Genomic DNA, 21966 nt, shown 5'->3' with positions numbered 1-21966 from the left:
AAGATATCACATGCCATGTTTCCTTTTGGCTGACTCAAAATAGCATCCTCTTTAATATACAGGATTTTGACTTGCTGTTTAAGGACTGACTTTGCTCATGCACTACATAGGGAGCCTGAGCAAACAGTCTGGCTTTTGAATTCTATTATTCTCAAAAGCATTAAAACCAAGAATCTTCATAATGAATCTGTAAGGCTGAGATAAAACAGATGTAATATGAATGTTCAAGGCAGATAAAGCAAGAGACAGGGATCTAAATGAGTTGTTTACATTCGTATTTGGTACCAAGGGTCTTAGACCATAAATTACTTGGGGTTTGTGATTTTATTTTTTTTTAAAGTAGGTGAGTCAGAAGACTTATCTCAAAATTATATGCTGACAGATCACAAAGACCATTTCATATTGAGCTGAGTATTCTGAAGGAAATGTGTGATATGTAACAACATATAAGTTGTCCTTGGTAAAATAAAAATGGAAGATGATAAATGTGACAACAGTGAGAGAGCAAAGAGGGGGAAAAAAAAGAAATAGAAATCCCATAGAGAGCCAGACAGCAATTAGCTTAATTTCTATATAAATTGGTTAAACCATAATAAAGAAGAAAAGGCTGAAAGATGGATTTAAAAAAATGGAAAAGTGTGAAAGAAATGTTGGTAAGGGAAAACATACTTCACAAACTGATGAGAGTCTGTGGGCAATTTTTCTGTTATGTACTTGCACTTCCAAAAGTCCTTTGATACATCTTAAAGACATATAGCATTAAAGGCATGAAAGAAAAGGTGCTCCTGCGGATTAATATCTGGTTACCAACAGGAAACAAAGTATCAGAATGAATGTACAGATGTCACTGTGTAAAAAGTTACCGATACGGACCACAAGGGAAATATGTTGTAAATTACTTAATTAAACATTTTTATAAATTGTATAGAAAAACAGTAAATAATGAAATAAAATTGGTTTATGGACAGCATAAAATTACTGAGGATAGTAAAAGCCACAGACTGTCTCTAAGAAGTTGCAAAAAGATCTTGTGAAGCTAAGCATATAATGCCAAATAAAATTGAATATTGATAAGGTAAAAGTAATGCAGATGGAGGAATAATCTGTATACATAATGTGGCATTGTAACTAGTTATCTCTTACCGGGGAGGGAAAAAATACAAACAAGTTTTATACATTGAGGTCAGTTGCCTGCTTATGAGAATGTTCACTGAGCACTTAGGGTGGTTGCAAAAGAAAAGGAATGTTGTGATGTATTAGGAAAGGAACAGAGGACAAAACAGGAAATGCCAAATCCTTCTCCAGTCCATGGTTTGTTTGCACCTTTAATACTGCTTGTAGCTGTCGTTATGTAATCTCTCAAAGAATATATGAAAACTAAAAATCACTAAAAAAAGTATCAGTGATGATTGCATCTAAATAAACCTGTGAGTACGTACTACACAGTGATCTGAAGTCTGAATCCTCTGCCATCCAAATCAAATCCTGCAGCTTAGGTTTCCTTTTCATGGCAAGAAGGGTGCAAGATGAGGCTTGTTAGTGTTTTCTCTCCTTGGATCACCTGGGCTAAAGTCATCTTGGAATGGCATTGCCAGGGCACTCAGTTTAGCTGTAGCTAAGGATAATAGTGTAATAATTGAAAACATGGGAAAGCCCCCTATCTCCATAAAGAAGAGAGGTGTGGTGGTGGTGGTTTTACTTGGGTTTTTTTTGGCGGTGGGGTAGATGAGGCTGCTTGGGAGGCTGTAATAGACACTTAAGACAAAAATGGCATTCAGAGAATGGGATATTATTTCCCTCAGTTCAAGAACTGATTGTCATCAAATCTATTTGACCAACAGATTTAAAAGCAAAGCAAGGGAAATAGTTGTTTTTTACAGATATGTGCTTAAGTTATGTAGTTGACTGAAATGGATTCTATGGAGACAAAACCTAAATCGATTCAAAGTGTTATTAAATAAATTGAAGTCCACAAAGGTTTTCTAGACATCTTATACAGGAAATCCATACAGTCACAAATTTCCAAAATCTATGATACACACCTTTACTTACTCTAAACCCATACAGTTCTTTTTATATTCTGTGAGCACTTAAGCACTAAGTAACATCTAGGCACCTAAATTCTGTGCAAGACTGTGTCAGCTATCAAGCTTGTCTGAATAAACAACATATTTTTAATATAATGAGTACCTTCTGAAGCATTAGGGTATCATTAGATACAATCCTAAAAAATCAGCACATCCCTATGTTGTTTTTATTTCTTTATCTTAAAGATTGTTATAACTGTTCTGCTTTAAAGTCAGCTATGTTAGGCAGCATAACTTCAGGTGTAAATCTCATCTGGTATTGTTCTGTTTACTTCCAGAAGAAATGATCTGTTTATTAGTGTTGATAAATTAAAAAAAAAAAAAAAAAAAAAAAAAAAAAAAAAAAGAGAGAAGAATTTAGATAAGCACTAAGTAATCTAGAAATTTATTTTGTTTTGGTTTTTTGGGTTTTGGTTTATTTTTTTTTATTATTATAGGAAAGGTTTAATTATGTAAGGAACCACTGGCTTTATAGTAAATGGCTTGGGAAGTGGAGTTTTGATGCAGTTTGGTCAGATCGTTCTTTTAAAAAATACAGATGATATTTTAAAAGCATAGAATTATAATGAATTATGTGAGAACTTGAACATAAGCTAATGAAAAAAACCCACAAAGCAACGAACAGCAAGACACAGCTATAAAGTTCTCTTTGTCTCCTCCCTCTTCCCAATAAAGAACTGTTGCTAAGAAATTACTGCATATTATAATTAGTTGAGAGCATAAGATTATTTCGTGGTAGCATACAGTCTTGGAGGGAGTGAATCATAATGTCTCTTCCTTCCAAATCTGTGATTTCCAAAGTACCAATAAAACAAGAGTTACTGTCAGTTTAATCAGTATTATGTGCAGGGTGACAAATGTTATACCATTTCACTTCAGTCTGAAATTTGTCTTTTGGGATTAACACAGTAGGTTAATATATTTTCAGCATTCATTTAACAGGTTTTTTTTAAAATGTTCTATCAAAGACAACAACTTAATGTGACAAGTTTTCGGCAGCCTTGTATCTTGAAAAACTATAAGATCTAAATACAGTGGTTATTTTACATGATAATATAGACCTCTATTTTGTTGGGAATGGTATGGAAATCACCATTGTTAATGATCAGACATCTTTTGTGTGAATTACTGTTTTCTGAAATACTGTGGATTACAAAAAAATTCTGTTGTCTAGGTTGGGGGTATGTGTGGCTATTTTAATTAACTTTGTACCATAACACTATGTCTTTAGAATTAATCTGGATTTAGTAATGTGCTTGAAGGCTGTAAATGCTGTCAGAAAGTAATTACCATTTGACTTTCTTCAAATCTGCTTATGGAGTAGAAGTGTTTGGAAGTTCCCCTTACATAGAGAGGTGGTTCTTCCTCGTAATGCTTTTGGGTTTCAGTGTTTTTCTAATTTGGAATATATTCTTTTCTTTCACAGTAATTAAGACTTTCAAGAATATTTGATATTATGCTGGATGTTAGTTGAAAGGTAGATTAGAGTCCAACAATGAAAAACAAAGTGTGTGAGCAAATGATTCAGGCATGTGATTCAAGCATTTCCTGAACTTCATTTTTTCTGTATGATGGGCTATTTGTTTTCCAGAGTGCTTTTGGGATATATATACTTTTTCAATACAGTGATTTGCTGTAAATTAATCAGAAATGCTAAAGTTTTCTTATGTCTCTGTTGTAATTTTTTAAATATTTGGTTTCATTTAAAATGACTACTGAATCTGAAATAACATAAACTACCATTTTTAAACATTTCACTTCTCAAACAAAACTGTAACTAAAACATTCTCCAGCAAAAGCATATATCACACGTGACACAGAACAGATATGCTTTGAGGTAGCTAATGAAGACAGGAAAAACACTGTTGCAAATCTTTATAGTGTGGAAAGGAGAGTAATATAAGAAGACATTTCTCCTCAATGATCATGCAATTCCCCATGGTTCATTAGGTGCATTTTCATTTTAATGGCTACTTATTTTTAATTCAAGTTTGGAGTACAGGAATACAAAAAAGATTTCATTCTAATCCTCTGACTGAGGCTTCAGTTGCCTTTTGGTATATTATCTTAATTGCTGTATTTATTAATCATTTATGAATGTGGAAGCTTTTTTGATATTCACGACCCTGCATATGCCTTCAGCCTTTGCTTTGTGCTGTATTCCATCACATTTCACAGGCTAAGTAGGGTCAGAATAGGTCAGTGAATTATTATGAGATTACCAGTGAATTTGTAGGTGCTACTCAAGAAACAGTGTTAATGATTAAGTATCTTGTTTTCACTCTTGAACATTACGACATGGTGTTACAGGACACAGCACTGTGAATAAATTGTAAAAACAAGGCCATAACCACTCAACTCCTTTGAGTTATTAAAGACCCAAGAGATTATTTGGAATTTTTTTTAAGTTTTGGTGCTAATTGCTTCATTAATCAGACTGAGAAATTCATAGTAAGAACTGGTATGTATGAGTAAATGACAGATGAGTTCAAATTAGACACACATTTTAATGCTGAGGATGATTACCTCTGAAAGCTACTGCAAAAGTGGCAAATTATCCATCTCCAGATGTCTTTAAGATGATACCTTTATACAAAAGCAATCTTCAGTGGATCAGATGTTATTAGGTTCAACAGAAGGGTAACTGGGTTAAAACAAAACTAAAAGGGATTCCAAGGCAGTTCCCTGCTGTCCAGCAAAACCACCTCACGTAATCCCTCTTGTAAACTGTGTCCTAAATTAAAGCAGACCTGTTCCCTGCCCACCCACTGGAAATCTGTTCTAGAGCCTGATGCTTTAACAGCAAGATATTTTTATTTTTTTTTTTTTTTCTCCCCTGATTACCAACTGTCTTTTAAGCAGATTTGATTTAGGTGAAGTTCCTGTTAGTCTTGTAACCCTCTGTTTTCCTTGTTTTCCCTTTCTATGCCTGTTGCCAGAGTATAGAAGACAGGGCTCCATTAGGACATTAAAATATGTGCTTACCTTGACACAAATTTTGAAAGGTTACACTTGTGCTTTTCTGCATCCAAACACGGTTTGCGATGTGGCTCAGATGCCAGATTACACAGATTTTTATGGACCTCTGTAACTGAATAACAATATCCTTCCTAGTTTTGGATTCTGTATGAGTGGAGTAAACTATGGTACAGAGGCTGAAAGAATTACTGATTTTATTAATCCACAGGTCTTGGCGCTAGTATACACCACAGTCATGCACGAGTTATGTTAAATCCTGAGACACACTTGTAACCTTTGCTGAACAACCCAATGTGTAACATTGCTGATTCTCTAACACTAATTTTATCTTTACTCATCTTATTTAAGATGCCATAGACTGCAGTTCCATCTCTTGGTTGAAGTCATAACTGCTCCAATATGATGTGCTACCAGGCCTGTTTTGATCAATATAGGCTAGTACCTGCTGTACCAGCTACAGGATGTGTATGCATGTATATTCCCATCCTAAGTGAGTTTTAATATATACATAGAGTATTCCAGCAATGGCCAGAAGCTGTGGGAAGTATTGATGAGGAAGAAAAGTTGATGATGTCTTAGTGGAAGACATCCCTTTTCCCTAAGCTTATTATTCTATCCTGCTATTATCCTGCCCTGCATGATGTTGTAAGTGATGGTCATTATGTCCTCCTATCCTATGAAATGGTTCTGTTTCTCCGGCTATGGGTGTGTATGGAGTGGTTTATCTCCAGTGATTGCTTCAACGGTTACTTGAGTGTTTTTCATACAAGGAGAGGCTGAGAGAACTGGGACCCTTTAGCCTGGAGAAGAGAAATCTGAGGCGGAACCTTGTCAATATGTACAAATGTTTGATGGAGAGGATTGAGGACAAGGCAGGCAGACTCTTCTCAGTAGTGTCCAGTGACAGGACAAGAGGGAATGGACATAAAATAACAAACATGAAATTCCATCAGAACATGAGAAACATTTTTTACGGTGAGTGTGATTAAACACAGGAATACATTGTGAAGAGAGGTTGTGGAGTGACCTTCTGTGGAGATATCCAAAACCCAACTAGACACAGTTCTGGACAACCTGCTCTATCCGATCTACTTGAAAAACGTCATTAGAATAGATGATCTCAAGAGCTCCCTTGCAATCTAAACAATTTGGTGATTCTGTGACCGACAGTTCAGGGGAGCCACTGTGGCCAGACTGTAAATTGAATGGTAGTTCTGGATTTGGGCAGCAAACTTGTATCAAAGCATAATTACAGGAACAAGGTAAGGAAGAAAGAGGAGAGTAAGAAAATGAGAGTATCATGATGACTACTTTCCTGAGGTGTTACAATTTAAACCCAGAAAATTGTTGTTCCATGATCTAGGTGAGAAGGGTTGCATTCCTGCTGTGCAAACAGCCTGATTTAGAAAATTGAGGGAGCTCATATTTTCCATATCTGGGGAGTGCTAAGGGTACATCTTGTACAAATAAAACCAAAACAAGACAGTTACCAGAGTCAATATAAGTGTGTATCCACACTTTACAATACTTTACCAATGTGAGAATTTGCACTGTGAGTCTCTATTTTTGCCACTTTTAGACTTTTTAGTCCAAAATACCAACTCTGGATGATTCACAGTGCTGATCTCTTTTGCTATTTTCTTGAAATTGTATTGAGAACCCTTGCAATGACAATTATATCAATCTGGGGCAATTCAAGTCAAGAATCACAAACATTCCCATTTTTTAGGTCCCAAAGACCCGGGGGGGGGGGGGGGGGGGGGGGGGGGAGGGGGCGGGGTGGTGGTGGTGGTGGTGGTGGTGGAAGAGACAAAAAAAGAAGGGAGGAAAAAAAAAAAGAGAAAAGAAAGAAAGAAAGAGGAAGAAAGAAAGAAAGAAAGAAAGAAAGAAAGAAAGAAAGAAAGAAAGAAAGAAAAAGAAAGAAAGAAAGAAAGAAAAAGAAAGAAATAAAAAGAAAGAAAGAAAGAAAGAAAAAGAAAGAAAGAAAAAGAAAAAGGTGGAGTCATGATTAACAAGAGAACTGTTTGAAATGCTACTGGAATTAGCATTTTTCTAGATACCATGCTAGGAAATACAAGTTATGCATGCACTGGGGCTTAGCACCCAAAATTCCAGGGTTTATGGGATACAGAACCTTCCAGAACAGTGTTGGAAGACTCTTTCAGTCAGGGAGAGAAACATGGGTAGATGTCCTCATCCATTTAATAAGTTGTGTGTTTTGTGTACAGGTTTAGGCTTCCTGGATCTTCTAGATATGAAGAAGAATATATGCAGCATGTGTGATCCAAGATCCTTCAGCAGTGCAGAAAACAGACAATAACCATTCTGACGTCCCTTTTGTGGCTGATGCTGTTGTGAGGGTTTTGGCTTCTATGAAAATGGGACATTTTTTGACAATAGCTTGTTAGGGAGAGATGGGATCCACCTGTCCAAAAGAGGCAAGGGAATGTTTGGCAGTAGGCTGGACAACTTGGTGAGGAAGCCTTTAAATTGAGCCAGGCCAACCAGAACAGTGATACATGTTCCTTTAGCTGCCCACCAGAAATCCAACCACCACAAGGGTGTGGCTATGGTGGATCCTCTTGCACGTCTCCTGGGAAACCTGCATGCTCAATTGCCTTTCTGAAATACCGGTAAAGCGATGTGTACAGCATGGGAAATAAACAGGAAGATAGACACCTGTGTGCGGTTGCAAGACCATGATCCCATTGCAGTTACAGAGACATGGTGGGATAGCTCACATGACTGCAATGCCGTCATGGATGGCTATGTATCTTAAGGAATGACAGGCCAGCAGGGCGAGGTGACAGACTTACTCCTTATGTGAGAGAGTAAGTGAAATGTATCGAGCTCTGCCTAGAAGTGGATGTAGAACAAGTCAAGAGCTTATGGGTAAAGATTTAAGAGGCAGACCAACATGGGTGACACTGTTTTAGGTGTTTACTACAGGTAATCTGAACAGAAAGAAGAATTCAGTTAGGCCTTCTACAGAAAATTGGAGGTAGCCTCATGATTGCAGACCCTGGTTCTCATGGGAGACATCAGCCATGCTGATATCCATTGGAAAGACAACGCAGCTAGGCACACACTCCAGGAAGTTCCTGCAGACCATTAATGATAACTTTTTAACACACATGGTGGGGAAGACAAGGAGGTGAGGTATGATGCTGGACCTTGTATGAACAAACAAAGAAGAACTCGTTGGGGTTGTGAAGGTGGGGGCAGCCTTGACTGCAGTGACTGTGAGATGGTAGAGTTCAGGATCCTGCATGGAGAAAGCAGTGCAATAAATAAGATTACAACCTTGCAGTTCAGGAGACCTGATTTTGACTGCTTTAAGGACCTACCTGGAGGAATTTCATAGGTTACGGCTCTGGAAGGTGGGGAGTCCAACAGAGTCAGCTAATATTCAAGCTTCATTTCTTCCAAGCTCAATATAGGTGCATTCCCATGAGTAAGAAATCAAGCAAAGGAGACAGGACACCTGCATCAAAGAGCAAGGAGCTTCTGGCAAACCTCAAACAGAAGAAGGAAGTTTATGGAATGTAGGAAAAAGGGACAAGCGACTTGGGAGGAATATAGGAACATTTTCAGAATATGCAGGTAGGCAACAAGGAAGGCAAAGGTCCATGTGGAATTAAATCTAGTGAGGGATGTCAAGTACAACAAGAAGGGCTTATTCAACTACATAACTAGGAAAAGGATGACTAGGGAAAATGTGGGCAAAACCGCTGAATGAGGTTGATGCCCTGGTGAGGAAGGGCACAGTGAAGACAGAGTTACTGAATGCCTTCCTTGCTTCAGTCTTTGCTGCCAAGACTAGCTTCAAGGAATCCCAGATCATGGAGGCACGAGAGGATGTCTGGGCAAAGGCAGACTCTCCCTGGGTTGAGGAAGATCACATTAGAGAACACTTAGGCAAACCTGACACCCACAGATGCATGGGTCTCGATGGGGTGCACCCCTGAGTACTGAGAGAGCTGGCAGATGTTTTTGCCAAGCCACTCTCCATCATCTTTGAAAGGTCATGGAGAGCAGGAGAGGTGCCTGGGGACTGGAGGAAAGCCAGTGTCACTCCAGTCTTCAAAAAGGGCAAGAAGGAAGGCCCAGGAAACTACAGGCCGACCAGCCTCACCTCCATTCTTGGAAAGGTGAGAGAACAGCTCATCCTGCAGGTCATCTCTAAGCACATGGCGGGAAAGAAGGTTATGAGGAGCAGTCAAAATGGATTCATCAAGGGGAAATCATGCCTGACCATCCTGATAGCCTTCTATGATGGAGTGATTGGCTGGATAGGTGAGGGGAGAGCGGTGGCTGTTGTCTACCTTGGCCTCAGCAAGGCTTTTGACACGCTCTCCCATAACACCCTCACAGGTAAGCTCAGGCCGTGTGAGTTAAATGAGTGGACAGTGAGGTGGCCTGAGAACTGGCTGAAGGGCAGAGCTCAGAGGGTTGTGATTGATGGTGCAGAGTCTAGCTGGAGGCCTGCAGGCAGCGGGGTTCCCCAGGGGTCGGTACCGGGTCATCGTCTTAGACTCATTCATCAGTGTCCTGGCTGAAGGGACAGAGCGCATGCTCAGCCGGTTTGCTGATGGAACAAAACTGGGAGGAGTGGCCAATACACCAGGAGGCTGTGCTGCCATTCAGTGAGACCTGGACAGGCTGGAGAGTTGGGTGGAGAGGAACCTCATGAAGTTCAACAAAGGCAAGTGTAGGAGGAATAACCCCACGCACCAGTGCAGGCTGGGGATTGAAGGACCTGGAAGTTCTAGTGGACAGCAAGTTGACCATGAGCCCTGGGGTGCATTAGGAGGAGCATTGCCAACAGGTTATCCTCTGCCTCTACCCTGCCCTGGTGAGGCCATGTCTGGAGTAGTATGTTCAGTTCTGGGCTCCCCACTTCCAGAGAGACAGGGAACTACTGGGGAGTATCTGGCAGAGGGCTCTGGATTTGATGGGGGTACTAGAGCATCTCCCTTATGAGGAGAGGCTGAGAGAGCTGGGCCTGTTTAGCCTGGAGAAGACTGAGAAGGGAACTTACCGATGCCTACAAATATCCTAAGAGCAAGTGTCAGGAGGATGGAGCCAGACTCTTTCCAGTAGTGCCCAGCAACAGGAGAAGGGGGAGTAGGCAGAATCTGCAGTGCAGAAGGTTCCATCTGAATATGAGGAAAGACTTCCTCACTTGGAGGGTGACAGAGCACTGGAACAGGCTGCCCAGAGAGGTTGTGGAGACTGCTTCTCTGGAGACATTCAAATCCCTCCTGGACATGGATCTGTGCAACCTGACCTAGGAGAACCTGCTTTAGCAGGGAGTTGGAATACATGATCTCCAGAGGAAATTGTCTAATTAAGGAAAAGGAAACATGCAAGATTAAGGTGCTCTGTCTTGAAAGTTTTAGCCAGTTTATTGTGATGAAATGGCATTTCAGGAAATGTGTATTTCCAACTGGTTGTGAACTACATGTAGATTGTGAAATCCCAGAATGCCTCATGGTATTGATGATGAATTAGACTATATTCTGTCTAACTCTGCAAAGGCATATCCTAAAGGCTAAGAATTTTGGAAAGAAAATGAAATTAAAAGTTGCATTAAAAAAGGAAAATGTTTAGATTGTGGTAGTCATCTAGAAGTCTCAGTATGCTGTGTGAGCTGAATTCAGTGTAGCACAACAGCAGTTACTCTATACTGTAATAGTTTCAAGCTTTACCAAAATCAAAATTGGCTTTCAGGTCTTTAGCACTTCAGAATGTAATGATTTAATATGGAAATCAGATGCACTATTTGTTCATGTATTTAAATGTTCTCATAAAACAGGTTCTAAACTAGAAGCAGTGCAGGCTTAAAATATTCATTGAGACTAGTGATGTACTATTTTAGTGAAACGCCAGCGTACAGATACATTTTTTTTCAGCATTATTTTGTTTCTCATTTTTGTATTTGAAGGTCCACAGCATCAAAATCATTACAATGTAAAACTTCTTAAATAATACCCTTACATCCAAAACTAAAAAACCTGCTAAGCATTTTACTAGCACAGTAACTCCAGTGTAGCAGGTTCTAAATAGCACTCTTGGAACATGACATTCTTTTTCAAGGTATGGAATAATTTCATATTTTTTATAATACTGAAGAAATTATTCTCAGGTTTCTCCTTACAACTGATGCACGCTGATTAGTGAAATCAATGACATAAACATCAATGAGAACTAGCTTTTCCATGATAATTTGATTCCATGTGAAATAATGATCATTGCAGGTCTTGATTAAAAAAAAATAATTGTATTGATAACACCATTATAAAGATACATGCAGTAGAATTTATTTTTTTTAAATTCCATTTGGTGATAATATAATTTCATTTAAGCATTTGTGTTCCTATGAAGCCCAGTCTGTTAGACTCAGATACTCAGGTGCTTGCTTATCTACACTTAAATGCAGATATGTTTTGGTATGTGACTCTACTGTGCTAAAACTTTATGGTCATGTATTTCAAACCCTGTGTGCTGGTGATAACATTTAAAAGTGAAACAGCTTTGCCATGGAAATACTATGACTCCACAGCAGTGGTTATTGCATGATCATTTTAAGAAAGTGGAAGGGAAACTAAGTGACACAACTTTCTCCAGGTGGGTTCAGAGACTTTAATACTTCCTACTGTAAGTTACCTTTTCTAATTTAAAAGTAAAAAATTCACTTCTCTGCTTAATTAAAACATTACAGTTCTTGCTGAAGAGAAAGGCTTACGTGAATGACCCATGCTGGAGAGGCATTAGTCACAGCCCAGTTGACATTATGAGACTTAGGAGACAGTGAAGACCAGATCTACAAAGCTTAAGCATCAGAGTCAAAAGTCACAGGTTCTGAAAACTCATACATCTCTGTCACATAACTCTGGACATGCTTAAACACAGAGTACCTTTATTCTCAAAGTTAAGATTTCTCAGCCTGTGAGGACCAAAGCATTCCTGAAAGCATTTCACTAGAGCAGGACTGAGTAGCTGAATTCCTATCTTGCACCTTAATTTCAGGAGAATTTAAAATTTATTTCATTTATCCTGAAAATTATAACCAGTAGATCACAGATATCTTTTGAATCCTGTTCCCTAAATTGCAAAAATGGTGACCAGTTATACTTTAAAAAAGGCATATATTTTTTAAAAAATGAGCATATAATAAATTATTTATGTTATGTTAAAACAGCAAGCCATTGAAATATGCTTTGCAGCTCCAAATGACTTGAATCTCTAGAAATTAAAATGTGATCTAGGAAGTTCTAAACATTCAATAGTCAATTTAGGAAATGCTACATATTTGAAGGAGAAAGTTTTTAGTCTGAAGATCAAGAACCTGGATTTTATTGCTGTTTTATATGTATAAAATAAATGTAAGTATAGCATATAAAAGGAGATATATATAATAACATTAAACTAGTGTAAGTCCACATGTTTAGAAGAACAGATTTGAGCTCATATGTTTTGTCTGAAAGCTTTCTTATATTTTACTTTCAGTCAGTGGTAAATCATGACAAAGGCTGGCATAAATTCTTCTTAAGCGTATATGCAAATGAAAATAAAATTAAAAATTACAAAAAATCTCAATCAAACCTAAAATTATTATTCTGAATTTAGAACCCCTGCTCTAAATGTTATTCAAAATTAATTAAGTTCTGTGAGTTCATAAATTGTATTCTACCATCGCAATGTTTCTCAGTATTATTAGGTCTTCGGATTAATATGCTATTGCAAAGTTTGATGTTGGTTCCTATTAAGAAGTAGAGTTATATTTTTTTCATAATGCGATTTAATGTCAGTTTAACCAGCCTTAATGAAACTTTGGCTTATAAATCAATTTATGGATATGTGCAATGAAATTTTTTGAGTTTTATGGCTTTTTAATTAAAATGAATTAAGCCAACTTGTGTTTAAGTGCCTGCAAACTAGTTCCCTTACATTTCCAAGTTATTGTACAATGTTCTAGTCACACAATTTAAACTTTATCAGGAGTCAATAGATTAAAACCTTCAGCCATAAAAATCTAGGGTTTATGTACCTGTTGACATTTAATCAAGCAGTTTTAAAAAAGAACTGAGTCATGTTTTGATCTAATTCTAAGTTATTTAAAGATAACATAACAGCACCATTAATATAGACAATGACCATATATATATCTTTGATTGTCTGTTGTGTCAACATCCTGTTTTGAATGTATGTGTTACCCATTGAAAGTTGAGTTTTACATGTAAAAGTGTTCACATTCATAATAATAAGCATCACTTTCAGCTTTAGCTAATTAATTATATTTACACATATATATTGGATGTGTAATTACATTACACATTTCAATGATCTGTGTCATTATATTGTCACATCTATGTGTTATTAAACTGTGATGCCTTATATAAAATAATATGCTGATAGTTTTTGATAGATTCTTTCAAGCAGTAACTTTCAAAAGATATGAAGTTGGAGAATTAAAATAATAATTTCCTTCTATTGCATGGGGCAGGGGGGGAGGACAACATGACTTACTAAGGCAAGAGTATAATTCTGTTGTTTTACATCTTGCACCATTTCCCACCCCCTATCCCACCCATATTAATTATATTATCTCAGTAATACTGTGTTATTCTATTTCAGTTCCTGATGAACAGTCAGTCTTCCCCTGGCCCAGACCCAAACAAGCAATTACAGACAGCATTAATTTGAATTTTGATATGCTAAGGACTGAATTTAGTGGGTGTAGCGGTGCAATTATCCACTTCCCTCAATTCTGATGTTCTTACACTTAAGTCCTTACTAGTTCTGTCATTCCTTCCCTGCTTCTCATCTTACTTTCATGAAGTCTATCCAAAATAGAATTATGAAATTAATTATTATATTTTATCTATTAGATACTGTAACTTACTTCTCCCTCCAACACTTACATTTTTGGTGTATGTCAAAAATTAGATCCTTTTTCAGGAGAGGATCTTATGCCTTCAATCTATACCTACTTCATTTTCTTCTTGCAATTTTCTGTGAATCAGGATTATGAGAACACATTTACAATTTCTCCATAGAGATCAAGTAAAAAGAAATAATATTTGGAGAAAGGTACGGTGCAGAACTGTGCTTCTGTTGTGTCCTGTTAATGTAGGGTAGGTAGTTCAGAGCACACTTAATTCAGTCCTAAGGATTTAGTCAACTAAAAGACACATTTTTCTTTAGTTTATATATTTTATATCTATATGTTTTCATACAGTTTATATAGCTTTTGTTTAGTTATTTTATAGTTATTCCTCTATGTATTATAAATGTCAGTACTGTGAGGCTTTAATTGTTGTTTACATTTTGCGTGTTAGCTGGATGTTAACAATCTGTTCTAAACAAGTTCAAGAAATAACGCTAAGTTCATGCTGTTGATCTTCCTCTCAGTCTTGTCATATGTATAAACAGCCATCACTTGGACATTGATAATATAACTGTATATGACTGACAAGTTTTTTAAGAAACAGAACATAGTGAAAAAAATACAGGAAAATGTACCACGTGCATGTGAATATTTACAGCGTACTGAATGTGCTCAATTACAACTGAGTTTATAAAAATTTCAAACAATATGCAGATCTGCCCTAGCCTTTACTTACTAATAGTGAAATTTTTTAGTTACAGTATTACCACATAATCTTCATATGGATTTCTGAGTGTATCGTACATGAATTGCAACTATAGCTGTCTAATATTCTTTGGTTTGTTTTTCTCATGAGCTGTAGAGGGCTGGGTATGGCAGGTCTTGACTATTCCTATGGGTTTATTAGTTTTAACAGCTGTTTTTATTTTCTTACAGTATTACTGAATTTGAAATTCTTTTTCTCAGGAGAATATAATGGAAGTTATAAGAAATCAAGAATTCTTACTTCTACCGGCTGAAGAACTCCATAAACTCCTTGCTAGTGATGATGTGAATGTTCCTGATGAAGAGACCATTTTCCATGCCTTAATGATGTGGGTCAAGTATGATACGCAGAGGCGATGCAATGACCTAAGTATGCTACTTGCTTATATCAGATTACCGCTGCTTCCACCTCAGGTATTTTATAAAATTATTATTATTTTATTTTAATAATCATAGTAATACTATTAAGAATAATTATAATAATAATATCACTGTTATTGTGAAAACTGTCATTGGTTTATAATCTGCAACTGCTGAATACTCTGGATGTTTAAAAGCAAAGCTGTTCAGAATCATAAAAAATTAATGGCAGCCCTTTTTTGTTCAATTTAATGTGAAAATTAAATTATGCACTGGTGTTTGTCTATAATTGAGTACTGCATCCTATAAACAGAAAAGAAATAACATAAAATTATTGAGACCTGGAAGGTGAAAATTTACTTTTTATTACCAAAAGGTGAAATTTTTCCTACTGTGTTTTATACTTAAGTCTAAAACAAATAAAACAATCATTGCCATTGCACTGAAAATTAACTGAAGACCTCCCTGGAGGAAAGCCAGGTCAAAATTAAAGCTAATCACTGGACCCATGAGGAAAAAAAAAAATAAATTGGTTCCTTACTTTTAAATTCACTAAGAAAGATGAAGTTGTAGACAAAGATTATTAACAGATTGGAAAGATTGTACTGAGATCCGCTTAAAATGAAGGCTTAAATTTATAGCCTGAGTTTTTATGATACCTCATTTCACTGTCAAGGTGCAGTAATTATATTGGCAATGTAGTCAGACTTGAGTAATAGAGTATCAGAGAATATAATTCAAAATTCAATAGAAGAATTAAGGAGAATCCAATCAGTATTAACATATTGAAAGAAGAGTATAATGAAGCTGAAAATGAAATAATAAAACATGCAATGTTGCCATAGAACCTGAGTTTAATTTTGCTCCTTTGATTTGCCTGAAACCATCTGCTAAATTAAAATAGTTTGTATTTCTTCATTCAAGTCAGACTAGAAAGATTGGTGGTGTGACCAATGCAAGAAATTATTTCATGTTATAATAGGTAAGGTAGTTACTTCCTTTCAAGAGGTGTTTTAAATTATTTACATTGATGTTTACAGAAAATATCTTTTAATTTATGTTCTTTTTCACTCTTAAAGGATTAGGAGAGAGTAAAGATTGGGTGGGAACCTTAAATCTTGTTAATGCTGAAGTATTTTAGATTATTTATTTGAATTGTTCATTTACAAGCTTATCATAAATATTTTTTCTGGTGGTTTTTAATGGAATTCTTCACTGAGAGTAATACAAGTTAAGAAACAAACAACAAATACAATTAATCTGACATTATGTCAGTTACTCAAAAACTCTAAGCTACTTTCTTAGTAGCTTAAAAAGTGTGCCTAAAAGCTACTACAGTTGCCCTCAATTTTCAGCAGTATTTTAAAATGAAATGTGAATAAAACCTTTTTAATGTTTTAAAAAGTGAAACAAAATTAGTACATGTAAAACAAAGCAAAACCACTAAAGACAGTTTGTGGATATATCCTTTTTTGACATGATATAATAAACACATCCATAATCGCATAATCACAGAATCACAGAATGGGGAGGTTGAAAGGGACCTCTGGAGGTCATCTGATCCAACACCTCTGCTCAAGCAGGGACACATAGAGCCAGTTACCCAGGACTGCATCCAAATGGCTTTTGAATACCTCCAAAGACTGTGCCAGGGCCCAGTCACCCTCACGGTAGAAAAATATTTACTGATGTTCAGACAGAGCCTCCTGTGTTTCAGTTTGTGCCCACTGCCTCTGGTCCTCTCACTGGGTACCACTGAAAAGAGCCTGGCTTCGTCCTCTGAGCACCCTCCTGTCAGGTATTTATGCACATCGGTAAGATCCCCCTGAGCTTTCTCTTCTCCAGGCTGGACTGCCCCAGCTCTCTCAGCCTTTCCTCATAGGAGAGATGCTCCAGTCCCTTCAGCATTTTTGTGACCCTTCATTGAATTCTCTGTAGTATCTCCATGTCTCTCTTGTACTGAGGAACGTAGAACTGGACATAGCACTCCAGGTATGGCCTCACCACTGCTGAGTAGAGGGGAAGGATCACCTCCCTTGACCTAGTGACAATACTTTGTGTAATGCAGCCCAGAACACTGTTAGCCTTCTTTGCAGCAAGGGCACACTGCTGGCTCCTGTTCTGCCAAGATGTTTGCCAGCTCGGTGGACCCCAGTGTATATTGATCATTGGATATATACACATACACATATGCATATATGTATACATTTAGTTCATTCCTTTATAGTGGAATGTTCTTGTGAATCTTTTAGTTAGAGGTGAAAATCTGTTGTTAAGAAAAGAAATGCCCGTTAAGATCTGGCTAGAATAGCTAAAGGTTTTCTCACCTAGTTCCCTGACAGCTGTCCTGACCCAGTATCTAATGACTACATTCCTCATGATGCATGATGTAGTGTTTACCATCCCCACAGCTCAAGGAGCAAAATGGTTCATTTGAATCTTCACTAATTCTATATAGGCAAAAGTCTAACCTTGTCTGCGTTTCTAAAACATTAACTTCTGGCCCTGAAGGCAAACAGTATAGAAAAGTTTATTTCTGTATCACTAAATTCTCGTTATCTTTCTCTCCTCCTTTTCCAAAACAGAGTGGTTTCTTTCTCCTTTGCTTGTATCTGCTATTCCCTGACGCAGGCTGTACCTGGAAACATTCAGTGCAATTCATTAACATGTTTGAGCCCTTGCCTAGATCTGTTTTGTTTACTAGTGATGTAAACACATTTACTGAAGATTAAAAGCTTGGTTTTGCTGATTGTCTGTACACAGTGTAATGTATCTGTTAATGTTGAGGCTACAGAATGAGCCAAGAATGTGTGCAGCTTCTATTGGGCAAAACATTATTTTTATGGTGTTTCTTAAAAGTCTGAGAAGTTGCAAATGACAATTGGGCTGCTAAAGAAATTTACAAGCAACAGGAGTTAATGGATGATAGTGAGTGCCTAGAATAGCAAGAGTAAGGAAAGAGGATGTTATGTTTTAGTGTTTCTCAGCAAAGATATCTATGATTTAAAAAGTACAAATATTTACTTGAAGAAATGATTAAGTTAAATATAACTTGTACTGCACCAGTGTGCTGAGTTTCTAATGGATATGTTTTGCAGCTCTTTTTAGATCATTAGTTAACTATGAAATCTAGGAAATAGCACAGGGTAAAAACATGGATATTATTGCCTTTTTGTCTGCAACACTTTTAATAATACCACTTTCAGAGGCTTGCAAAGCACATCAGTAGGATAATGCATAGTCTTTGAGTATTAAATACACTGTGGCTTAGATCCAGTGAAAATAATACAGGCATCTAAATTAAGTTACTTGCCCAGAGGAAGAAACAATCCAGTCCTTATAAAGTGAAGTACTTAAATACCCTGTAAATCACTGGAGAGAAAGTGAACTGATCCACCCGGCTCCTGTTCTTATTTATACAGAGATGGTGTAGGGAACCTGTAGGAAATGCTAAAGCCTCTAAATACTCTCAGAATGCACACGCTACGTCTGGTCATATATGATTTTAAGAGTGTATATTAATTTGCATCTAATAATCAAGTGGAAAACCTTTAAATCCTGGTTTGGATAATTGATGTTCTGAGGCAAACATTTAAGTTCCACAGCTCAGCTAGAATTTGACAAAGAAGTATTTGTCTGTACTGCTAAAAAAAACAATTAACCAGGCAGCTGTCAGACTGAAGTTCATTGAGTTCTGAACTTTTCAATATATATTGGGCTAGATGAAATAATTGAACGATCCTTTGCTTAGCAAAAATTGAGGATATCGCTCAGTGTTAGTCAATCTCCACCTTTCTCCCTCAAAGCAGTTTTATTAATACGCATTGATAACATTTTTCAGTTCTCTAGCCATCTCTAGTTCACTAAAGAAGTGCTGCTGTGAATTCACACTTGACTAAAATTCCAGGATTTTAGAGTGGTTCTCACCTACTGATCTGGTGTAAATGCTTGTATACTCAGTCATCCTCTATAACGTTTTGTGAATTCTTTCAATCATTTCTAAATTAATTGGATGCCAGGAGATAATAATTTTCATCTGAAAGGACTGAAGGCGTGATTCAGTTTCTTGTTCACCTCTACATATAGACTTCACATCAGCTAGATTCCTGTAGCCAATGCAGATTTAATGCAGTTCCCATCACGTAGGAACAAAACTATGTGCTGATTTGAGAGGTGCCATGGATTATCCTGCTGCTTGATTCCCAGCAGATTTTCTGGAAGCATTCCCTCATAAATCTCATGCCATATTTACTGCCCTTGTGTGGATTCTTAGGCACCATGTGGCATCTCAATTGGTGTTAAATGCTTGGGTTTATGAAACTGATTTAAGCAGTCACTCAATTTGAATGTTGACCTTTATCAGAATAGTATAAATTTGGAAATGTGAGGAAGTTTGATAATATTTTTAACGTAATTTATATGTTAAACTCAAGCAAATAAAAATAAATTGGTTACATTAAGAAGTAATAACATTTCATTCCATAAAAAAAGTAGGTTTCAGGCATGCTTCTAAGAAGATCTACATATTCATCTATTAGCTTACTAATGTAGGAGAAATTTGGGACTGAAACTTCACTTGCCTGTCAAATGGCAATTCGTTGATTATTGTCAGTACAAGCAGAAGACTGAACAACACAAACAGACTCTGGAGGCACGAGAGGATGTCTGGGCAAAGGCAGACTCTCCCTGGGTTGAGGAAGATCACATTAGAGAACACTTAGGCAAACCTGACACCCACAGATGCATGGGTCTCGATGGGGTGCACCCCTGAGTGCTGAAGGAGTTGGCAGATGTTATTGCCAAGCCACTCTCCATCATCTTTGAAAGGTCATGGAGAGCAGGAGAGGTGCCTGGGGACTGGAGGAAAGCCAGTGTCACTCCAGTCTTCAAAAAGGGCAAGAAGGAAGGCCCAGGAAACTACAGGCCGACCAGCCTCACCTCCATTCTTGGAAAGGTGAGAGAACAGCTCATCCTGGAGGTCATCTCTAAGCACATGGCGGGAAAGAAGGTTATGAGGAGCAGTCAAAATGGATTCATCAAGGGGAAATCATGCCTGACCATCCTGATAGCCTTCTATGATGGAGTGATTGGCTGGATAGGTGAGGGGAGAGCGGTGGCTGTTGTCTACCTTGGCCTCAGCAAGGCTTTTGACACGCTCTCCCATAACACCCTCACAGGTAAGCTCAGGCCGTGCGAGTTAAATGAGTGGACAGTGAGGTGGCCCGAGAACTGGCTGAAGGGCAGAGCTCAGAGGGTTGTGATTGATGGTGCAGAGTCTAGCTGGAGGCCTGCAGGCAGCGGGGTTCCCCAGGGGTCGGTACCGGGTCATCGTCTTAGACTCATTCATCAGTGTCCTGGCTGAAGGGACAGAGCGCATGCTCAGCCGGTTTGCTGATGGAACAAAACTGGGAGGAGTGGCCAATACACCAGGAGGCTGTGCTGCCATTCAGTGGGACCTGGACAGGCTGGAGAGTTGGGTGGAGAGGAACCTCATGAAGTTCAACAAAGGCAAGTGTAGGAGGAATAACCCCACGCACCAGTGCAGGCTGGGGATTGAAGGACCTGGAAGTTCTAGTGGACAGCAAGTTGACCATGAGCCCTGGGGTGCATTAGGAGGAGCATTGCCAACAGGTTATCCTCTGCCTCTACCCTGCCCTGGTGAGGCCATGTCTGGAGTAGTATGTTCAGTTCTGGGCTCCCCACTTCCAGAGAGACAGGGAACTACTGGGGAGTATCTGGCAGAGGGCTCTGGATTTGATGGGGGTACTAGAGCATCTCCCTTATGAGGAGAGGCTGAGAGAGCTGGGCCTGTTTAGCCTGGAGAAGACTGAGAAGGGAACTTACCGATGCCTACAAATATCCTAAGAGCAAGTGTCAGGAGGATGGAGCCAGACTCTTTCCAGTAGTGCCCAGCAACAGGAGAAGGGGGGAGTAGGCAGAATCTGCAGTGCAGAAGGTTCCATCTGAATATGAGGAAAGACTTCCTCACTTGGAGGGTGACAGAGCACTGGAACAGGCTGCCCAGAGAGGTTGTGGAGACTGCTTCTCTGGAGACATTCAAATCCCTCCTGGACATGGATCTGTGCAACCTGACCTAGGAGAACCTGCTTTAGCAGGGAGTTGGAATACATGATCTCCAGAGGTCCTTTCCAACACTGACTTTTTTGTGATTCTGCAACATGCTGTCATTTCTCTGCTTTCTTATATAGGTCAAGCTAAATTTTTTTCTATTTTAATAGCAGCTTCTCTGGCTTTGGAGGTATCTTGGTAGCTGATATTTTATCTGAAGTAATATTTGAAAGTTCAATGCAGATATGATCCAAAGGGATCTTTTTTGTCTTTTAGGTAATTCTAAAATTTTCCAAAAGTGCTGTCAGTAGGGCTGGTTTTTCTTACGTAGATAAGTGATAGTGTGGACATTTGTAAAATGTTAAAATTATAACCATTCAACACAGTTAGGTGTGACATTCATTTCCAAATACAGTTTTCTAACCAATAAGTGTCATTAAAGTATCAGTAAATGCTTTGAAGCTGTCATGAGATGCTGTTCAAATGAAAAGTTGTGGCAACATACTGCTATAATACTATTTCTTTATCCTACACACAGGCAACTTACCTGACTTTTTATTGTGTCTTATTTTATACTGAGCATATGGTTTTCTACTAAATATTTTGGGATAAATTTATTTAGTGGAAGAGTGGATCTTCACCGGGTAAATCACTTTTGTAGATGGTCATAAAATTATTGGCGAGTGATAGTGATGAATAGAAAATACAAACCTTGCCTGTCTATATTAATTCTGCATTGCCAAATGTTCAGAACAATATTCTACTTCTGTTGCTCTTTCTGTGCAATTCATTCTGTGTGAAACATTTATTCTC

General features: G+C 37.9%; 1 protein-coding gene across 2 annotated transcripts in view; it reads left to right on the top strand.

Moving 5' to 3' along the window:
* The window catches only part of KLHL1 (kelch like family member 1), a 231707-nt gene that overhangs the window by 125042 nt on the left and 84699 nt on the right, over positions 1–21966 (top strand). For both annotated transcript variants that reach the window (XM_040584265.1, XM_040584266.1), the window contains exon 5: positions 14926–15138. In XM_040584265.1, coding sequence (XP_040440199.1) covers positions 14926–15138 — 213 coding nt within the window. The remainder of the gene's footprint in view (positions 1–14925; positions 15139–21966) is intronic.

Source organism: Falco naumanni, chromosome 2, assembly GCF_017639655.2.
Source record: "Falco naumanni isolate bFalNau1 chromosome 2, bFalNau1.pat, whole genome shotgun sequence".
NCBI classification, from domain to species: Eukaryota; Metazoa; Chordata; class Aves; order Falconiformes; family Falconidae; genus Falco; species Falco naumanni.
This window is presented reverse-complemented; position numbering and strand designations above follow the sequence as displayed.